At 60.9% G+C, this 8688-nt stretch overlaps 1 protein-coding gene across 2 annotated transcripts; it reads left to right on the forward strand.

The window, feature by feature from the left end:
* Positions 1–651: 651 nt before the first annotated feature.
* Positions 652–7317, forward strand: SLC32A1 (solute carrier family 32 member 1). Of its 2 annotated transcripts, XM_043479498.1 has the most exons (3): positions 652–1839; positions 2349–2996; positions 5388–7317. In XM_043479498.1, the coding sequence occupies exons 2-3, from the start codon at positions 2604–2606 to the stop codon at positions 6573–6575; spliced, it is 1581 nt and encodes a 526-aa protein (XP_043335433.1). In that variant the 5' UTR covers positions 652–1839; positions 2349–2603; the 3' UTR covers positions 6576–7317. The 2 variants fall into 2 exon arrangements, with proteins under 2 accessions (XP_043335433.1, XP_043335431.1); XM_043479496.1 differs by having other exon boundaries at positions 652–2996.
* Positions 7318–8688: the final 1371 nt, after the last annotated feature.

The raw sequence follows: 8688 nt of genomic DNA on the forward strand, positions 1-8688 counted from the left end.
GTTTGAGTAAGCTCTGGGAGTTGGTGATGCACAGGGAAGCCTGGCATGCTTCAGTCCATGGGGTCACAAAGAGTTGGACACAACTGAATGACTGAACAGAACTGAACTGATGCATAGATGTTATTGATTCACTTGTCAAAGAGGGCATCAGTGACCATCTTCAGGTCTGGGCATGCATGGGGTGGAAGGGGGCACTAGGGGACTCCAGTCCCTGCCCAGATCATCTGTGCAACTAAAGAATTTCACAAGAACAGAAAAGGGAGGGACGAGGATTAGGTGATAGAGATTTTTGTCTCTAGGAATCTGTAGGTGAAAGATTCTCTCTCTTTCTCCAGCATCTGGGATTGGAAATGGGGAGGGTCTCTGTATAAGGTGAATTCCTGGGATGGAAGATCAGACTTTTTTTTTTCTTCAAAGCCTCTTTGGAGGAGTGAATCTCTGTTTGGGGGAAGGATCTCTGTCCTGTCTTTGTTCTGAGTCCCATCATTGTTTGGAGGATCTGGATTTGAGAGGGCTCTGTGGAAAGGTTTTCTTGTTACAGTGGCTAGGAGGATGCTTCAGGTTAGGACAGACAGACGATTTCTGTCTTGGTTTCTGCCCGGCGGGTTCTTGGGGAAGAGGGTATTTAAGAGGGTCCCTGGGAGGGATTACAGCATCTCTGCCCAATGTTGTGGAGGTTCCCTATCTGCAGAGGAGCGTCTCAGAGGCTGTGAGGCGCTGGGGGCGGGGACGGGGAGAGGGAGGGAGGTAGAGGGAAGCCTGTCTTGCCCTAGCAGCTCCAACTGGTCAAAGCCCTCAGGCCGCCCTACTTGTGCGCTGACACGAGCTAATCTAGAAATACAGCCAGGGAGGCGGAGACGGGGGTTCTCAGAGAGCCTGGGTCTTGGGAAGGGGTTCACTAGGAGCCCCTTTCTTTTCGCTTCCTTCGGATTCTCCCCATCCTACCCCCAGTCACAGCCACTAGCTCTCCTCCACCTCGGCTGGCAGGGCCAGGTCGCTGACGCTGCTGTTGACCGCTTGAGTCCGGGGACAGGAGCCCAGCTGGGAACACATGGAGCCGCGGACCCGCACGGAGACACGACTACAAAAGGACTCCTACAGGCAAAAACGCAAGCAACTCATTCGGGAATGCATCTGCACATACAATCCAGCACACAAGCTCTGTGCACACAGGGGCTTAGATGAGGCGCAAAACTACACATTCACAGAATAAACACGGTTACCAAATCTCACCCTCGGAGTCCACTCAGATCCGGCCCGGAGCAATAGCTGATACCATGTCGGTCTTTGTCTCTGGGTCTCTCTCCTACTCTGGAGCGCACACACATGCCACCCACTCAACAGAAACAGTCTAGGTTTTCACTGCCCGCGGCGGCCGCGGGGCCAGCAAGGCCGGAGCGCACCGCGCCGCCTCTGCGCCCTGGGCCCTCAGCGAGCCCTTCTTTCCTCTGTGCCAGGCACTGGCTGCGCCTTTTCGCGGCGCCAGCACTCGCAGACCCGCCTCGAGGCTGTCGACAGGTGCCTTCCGTTCTTCCTCCTTCCAGACCCCCAAACGAAAAGAAAGCGAACAGCCAACCTTTCGCCTTCATTCTGCACACGTTTGGAGAACGGCTGGTGGCAAACAAACCGCAGAATCGCTTCCATCGCGGCGTCCCTGGACGGGAGAAGACAGCCCCAGTGGCCGAGGCCGGGGCTGAGCCTTCTTGAGAGTGGTCCCCCCACTTCTGTCGCACCCTTCTGCCTTCAAGGGGGGGAGGTGCTTGCGACCAGGTCCAAGTGCCAGTGATGGGTGCCAGGGAGACAGAGCGATGCCCTGACGGTCCGCGCTGCCGGAGACAGGTAATTGTCCTGCTGCCTTCCCGGGCGTCTGGACCAGTCCTTGGCCAGAGGATCCGGGGCTGAAAGGCTCCCGGACTCTGGACGGGGTAGCCGGGACAGGGGACCGAGAGAATCCGCCCGCTCGGGCCCCCTCCCTCCCGGCGGCTGCGAGATGGGAAGGGCCAGGATCGGAGTTTAGCACCTCCCCCAGAAATGCAGCACTCTGGCCCCCACCCCGCCCTCCGCACCCCTCCTTCGCGCGCTCCCTCCCGCTCCCTTCCGTGGGCGCCCTTCTCCGGTCCCCATCTCGGTCCTCCGGAGTCCCTTGGTGCCCCCAGTCTCTTCTCTTTGCCCCCTCCTCACGCCTCCTGCCTCCCGGTGTTTCTCCCTCCCCAGCACCCCCCACCCCCATCCCCGCCTGATTCCGAGGGGCGGGAGCGCTTTGGGCTGCGCGCGGGTGGGGGGGCCGCGCCAGTTTCGCGTAGCCGCTCTGACGCCGCCGTCGTCGTCGCCGCCGCCGCCCTCCGCAGCCCAGCCCGCGCCCCGCGGCAGCTCCGCAGTGCACTCGCCGCCGCCGCTCCGCCAGCCCCGCTGCCCGCCCGCCGGGTCGGCCTCGAGCGAGCCTCAGACGCCAGCGGAGGAGGTCATGAGCCACAGCGCCCCGGGGCGCCGCGGGGAGAGCGAGCGAAGATAGCGCCCTCGCACCCCCCTGGCCCTCGCCGCCTGGCCGCGCGTCCCCCGGGTCCCCGGTCCCTGCTGTCCTCTCCTCGGGGTCCGCCGCCGCCATGGCCAACCTGCTCCGCAGCAAGCTGTCCAATGTGGCCACGTCCGTGTCCAACAAGTCCCAGGCCAAGGTGAGCGGCATGTTCGCCAGGATGGGTTTTCAGGCGGCCACCGACGAGGAGGCGGTGGGCTTCGCGCATTGCGACGACCTCGACTTTGAGCACCGTCAGGGCTTGCAGATGGACATCCTGAAAAGTGAGGGCGAGCCCTGCGGGGACGAGGGCGCCGAACCACCCGTCGAGGGAGACATCCATTACCAGCGCGGCGGTGGCGCGCCCCTGCCGCCCTCGGGCTCCAAGGACCAGGCCCTAGGAGCTGGTGGCGAGTTTGGGGGCCACGACAAGCCCAAGATCACAGCGTGGGAGGCGGGCTGGAACGTGACCAACGCTATCCAGGTGAGCACGGGATTCCCAGCTCTGCCTGTCCCCTCCCCCTACTCCCCCATCCCCAGTTCTGCGCACCACACTCTGCCGGAAGCAGAGTCCCTTGGAGATCTCAGCCTCAAGACCCTCTCCTGTACCCGGAATCTCGCCTTTCCTCATCCCTCTCAGCCCTGCGCGGGGATCTACGCCCCCAGGCGGTGTGTCCTCCCCCTGGTCCAGCCCCTCTCCCGCGTCCTCGGCCGCGGGATGGCTAAGCTAAGGTTCGGTCAGAGATGCTTGCCCGGAGACCCTCCAAAAGCGAGGGAAACAGGAGGAGGGGGAGTGTGGAGGGGTGAGGGAGAAAGAAAATCAGGATAGGAAGGAACAGTGTCGCCTGGGACTCCGGAATGGATTCACAGCTGCATTTTGGGTAGAAAGGAAGAGGGGGGGGATGGCTGAGAGGGGAGTCTCCTCCCCCGACACACATGCGACACACACGCACAGACAGCGCGCATGTACAAAGATAGACACACATACCCACAGCCCCCCTCCCCAACGAAGAGACCCAGGTCACAGGTTCACACGACATCCATCTATATATAGACCACAAGATCATCCTCAAATGCACCTTCATGCACCCCTACACCCACCCCACAGAAACACATACCTCTACATACCAAGGGCACACACACAAACCTATTTAAACATAACACACGCAGAGATTCATGCATACAGGATCCACCCGCTGTCCCAGGTGCAGTCCTGTCGGGGACAAACAGGTATTCACAAACATGCACACACACACAAACACATACGTGTGACCACACCAGCACAGCATGGTCTTTGGTGCCCCAGCGCTACCTGCCCACAGACTCACCCCTCTCTGCCGAAATCCCTGTTTCCTGGCGACCACAAAAAGGCGACCAGTTCCTCCGCGTGTGACCCTGGCGGAGCCGCCTCCAGATGCTCTGAACCGCCTCTGGTCGTCACCCCATCACCCCGTCACCCCTACGGTCAACCCTCAGTCCCCACCAGGCGGCGCCGGTCTCCACACGGAGCGGGTTTGCAATCTGCACAACGACCCCGAGCGCCGACGAAGGCGGGCCGGCCGCAGCTCGCGGGGCACAGGAGGCCTCGGCCTCGGGCGTCCCCGGGCCCTGCGGCTTTGCAACCCAAGCCCCATCCTCTGTGTCCCCGGAGCGCACGGTCGCTGGGGCGCAGAACGTGGGTTTCCCAGGAGTTGGAGGCCGAGATGGGGTTACTCAGGTACTCGGGCTGCGCGGGACTCCTAGGGGCCCCGCTCAATAAGTGACCCAACCCAAGACGCCTCCCCTTCTAGGGCCGGGCAGGACGGCCAAGCGCAATCAGGGACCGGGGAACCGCACCAGCTTCAGCCGCCGCCCGCGCCTCCACCTGGGGCATCTTTAAAGGGCTCGTTCGGTTGGCCTGGAGGGAGGCCAGGGTGGGAAGCTGGAGGCCTGCAAGCCTCGGGAGCCCTGGATTTCGTTAACTTTGCTTCCCCATGTGGATTCTAAACCTTCGTTCCACAGCTCTGCCCGCCCCATCCCGCAGCTTCTGGTTCTCGACTCTCGCTTGATTCCGCCTTCGACCCAGCGCTCGCGCTCTCCCCGCAGGCCCCTCATCCTGCCTGCCTCCACCCCTCAGTCCCCTTCGTTAGGGGTCCGTCTCGGAGCCCCAATTCCCGCCTGGCCCTAAAGACTGCCCTACCCTGCCTCCCTGCCCCCGCGCCCCCTGGCCTCACCCCACCCGAAAACCTTCGCCGGCAACCTCTCTTTCGCTCACTTCTCGCCCCCCTGAGGCTGGCCTCATGCTCAGCCTCCCTCCGTCCCCGCCGCCACTCCCCCCACCCCCCCGACTCCTTTCCCTCCCGCTGCCGCTTTTACAGTTTCCTTCTCGGGTTTGGCCCTTCGGCCCCTGCGTTTCCCTCCTTAGCTTCTGTGCACCCCATTTCGGCCCCACCTGAGCCTCCGTGCCCCCTTTTCCGAGTGGCCCAGGCCCCGCTCTCCACCTTTCTCCTTGCCCTTTTCCGGCCACGCCCCCTCCAGCCCCTGCTCGCGTTCTGCCGAATCGCCCCCAGATATCACCTCTTACCCTTCCCTCTTTGTAGCTTGACAACCATCTCCCCCCACCCCAGCCCCCTCTCTATTTTCCAGCCACTAAGCACGCCTCTCCTTCTCCGTTCCGTCCTTCGCCATCTCTGACTCAACATCCACGTTCCCCATTAGGCCGCTCTACACCCCCATTCCAGCCTACCCTTAACCTCTCCTCCCGGAGGCTTAGGCCCAGTTCTCACTTCCTTAGCGCGCCCTTCCAGCGACACCCTTAACCCACTCCCCTAGACCCTCCTCCGCCGAGATCTGCCTCCTCTGAGCGCCCGGGTCTGGTTGCCTCTTCGCTCCGCAGGGCATGTTCGTGCTGGGCCTGCCCTACGCCATCCTGCACGGCGGCTACCTGGGATTGTTCCTTATTATCTTCGCCGCCGTGGTGTGCTGCTACACCGGCAAGATTCTCATCGCCTGCCTATACGAGGAGAACGAGGACGGCGAGGTGGTGCGCGTGCGGGACTCGTACGTGGCCATTGCCAACGCCTGCTGCGCCCCGCGCTTCCCCACGCTGGGCGGCCGCGTGGTGAACGTGGCTCAGATCATCGAGCTGGTGATGACTTGCATCCTGTACGTGGTGGTGAGCGGCAACCTCATGTACAACAGCTTCCCGGGGCTGCCCGTGTCGCAGAAGTCCTGGTCCATCATCGCCACGGCGGTGCTGCTGCCTTGCGCCTTCCTTAAGAACCTCAAGGCCGTGTCCAAGTTCAGCCTGCTGTGCACGTTGGCCCACTTCGTCATCAACATTCTGGTCATTGCCTACTGCCTGTCGCGGGCGCGCGATTGGGCCTGGGAGAAGGTCAAGTTCTACATCGACGTCAAGAAGTTTCCCATCTCCATCGGCATCATCGTGTTCAGCTACACGTCGCAGATCTTCCTGCCTTCGCTGGAAGGCAACATGCAGCAGCCGAGCGAGTTCCACTGCATGATGAACTGGACGCACATCGCCGCCTGCGTGCTCAAAGGCCTCTTCGCTCTCGTCGCCTACCTCACCTGGGCCGATGAGACCAAGGAGGTCATCACGGATAACCTGCCCGGGTCCATCCGCGCCGTGGTCAACATCTTCCTGGTGGCCAAGGCGCTGCTCTCCTACCCCTTGCCCTTCTTCGCTGCTGTCGAGGTGCTGGAGAAGTCGCTTTTCCAGGAAGGCAGCCGCGCCTTCTTCCCCGCCTGCTACGGCGGCGACGGGCGCCTCAAGTCGTGGGGGCTGACGCTGCGCTGCGCGCTGGTGGTCTTCACGCTGCTCATGGCCATCTACGTGCCGCACTTCGCGCTGCTCATGGGCCTCACCGGCAGCCTCACGGGCGCCGGCCTCTGCTTCCTGCTGCCCAGCCTCTTCCACCTGCGCCTGCTCTGGCGCAAGCTGCTGTGGCACCAGGTCTTCTTCGACGTCGCCATCTTCGTCATCGGCGGCATCTGCAGCGTGTCCGGCTTCGTGCACTCTCTGGAGGGCCTCATTGAGGCCTACCGAACCAACGCGGAGGACTAGGGCGCGCGGGGGCGAGCCGCGACCGAGCTCCCGCGCTCTCCTCGCTGCCCACCCGCCCCACCCCCACCAACCCCGTGCGCCCCGCTGCCGCCGCGCTTGGGAAGCCAAGCTGTCAACATCTCTGGTTCCTAGTTTCTGATTCTGCGGGTTGGGGGTGGGAGGGGCTAGGGATCCACCATCCATCGCGTCTGCGTTTCTGTTGTCCTTTCTTTTCCACAAAACACCCTGGTTTCGGGGGAGACGGGGGGCGCATCTGCGGGCAAGGTTTTCTGTCCTTCCAGTAGGGGCCCTGACACTTTGGTCCCTGTCACCGAGGGGAGGGGTGGGAAGGGAGGGAGGGGGGGCGCAGCTCGGTGGCGCGGAAACTTGACCTTGGGGGGGGACATTTCACAGCCATCAGTGCTCGGAATCTGCAGCGTCCGGCCATTTCCAGCAAGAGCGCTTCCCATTCCAGAGACATTTCAACCCCGCAGCGGGAAAGGCTGGCCGGGAAATCCGTTTCGGGTGGGCGAATTTCCTTCAGCCAAGCGGAGAGGCGAGGAGCCGCGGCGGGGCTGGCTTGCCTGCGGTTTTCAGGAATCCAAACTCATCCTGCGCAATTTATCAGGTTGTGGAACTGTTCTACTGTGCGTGTGGTGTGCTCGTGGTGAATAAGGTGAAATGTATATCAGAAAAAAAAATCTATCTCTAATTTAGAGTGCGGTGCATAATTATATCCGCAAATAAAGAAGAAACAAAGGCGCTCGCGGCCCCGGCTCAGTTCTGCATTTTCGAACGCGGGAATCCGGGCTCTGGCCCTCCGGGTGAAGCCATTGGGGGCGGAGAGGCAGCTGTAGAGAAAGCGTCCCGGGAGAGGAGGGGGCGGCTCTCCAGGTGCTTGGGGGACTCAGGCCAAGGAGCAGGCGGTGCGCCCACGGTTTCCGTGTGACCTTGGTCCCCAGCCGCCAGGACTAGGCTTTTTTTTTTTTTTTTTTAACCCATATCTCTTCCCGGGAGTTGGATCCATCTGAGAATTTGGTGGATGCTCTCAACTTCCAATTGTTTTTTTTTTTTTTTTTAAGTTTTTTTCTGTGTACAAAAGCCCTTCCCTGGTGGCTCATTGGTAGAGAATTCACCTGCCAATGTAGGAGAGGCAGGCTGGATCCCTGGGTGGGGAAGATCCCCTGGAGAAGGAAATGGCAACCCACTCCAAGTATTCTTGCCTGGGAAATCCCATGGACAGAGGAACCTGGCGGGCTACAGTCCACGGGGTCCCAGAGTCAGACACCACCTAGCAGTTAAACAACAACAAAAGCCCTACTGGGTTTTCAACAAATATCGAAAGACAGCTCACCAGGGGTGAGGACTGTGCTGACTTCCAGGAGAAACTAACCCAGCCCTGCCCTCCCTGAGCTTACAGTCTAGAAGAGGAGACAGGGGCAATTGACAAGGACTCCGAAATCCACAATATGACTTACAGGCTGTAAAGGAAATCAGCAAGGCTCCTGTGTATTTCCCACGGTGGGAACCAACCTGGCCTCCCACGCATCTCTCACCGTGGAGAATCCCCCTTCAGTCCCCTCTGTGTGGAGTTTACACAGCCACAGTGAAGAGATCCGACTGTTTAGATTCACCAAGCACAGCGCTTTATGTTCCAGCCTCTCCTTTTCTTGAGCAGCCTATCTGAGAATGTGTTTACTTAAAATACCCAGAGGATCCGGTTCTTTTCTGTGTGCAGATCCTATTCCAGGCGCAGCCCTTGCGTTGCCTCCATGGGCGTCAGTCTTGGGAACGGTGGGAATGGGTCGTGGTTAGCCTCTACAGATGAGATCTGCGTGCTCAGGACGGCTGGGCCGTTCTCACTGAGAGAAGTCATGCGGGAGGTTTTTGGTCTCGCCCACCAAGGCAGAGGCCTCGTTTAGAACGATTTCTCCAGGAGCAAAGGGCGCACGGGGAAAGAAGGGGGGTACTGCCAAATGCACAGCGGCCATTTCTCCCTGCCTGCTGTGACAGGCGTGGGTGAGTGTGTGCCGCCGAGCTAGAGAGAGAGCAGCCCACGCGACATCCCGGGGGGCAGGGGGTGGCGTGAAGAGCCTTGATGAATGTGTGTGCTCGCCTGGGTGTGCAGACCATC

This window comes from Cervus canadensis, chromosome 10 (assembly GCF_019320065.1).
Source record: "Cervus canadensis isolate Bull #8, Minnesota chromosome 10, ASM1932006v1, whole genome shotgun sequence".
Classification (NCBI taxonomy): domain Eukaryota; kingdom Metazoa; phylum Chordata; class Mammalia; order Artiodactyla; family Cervidae; genus Cervus; species Cervus canadensis.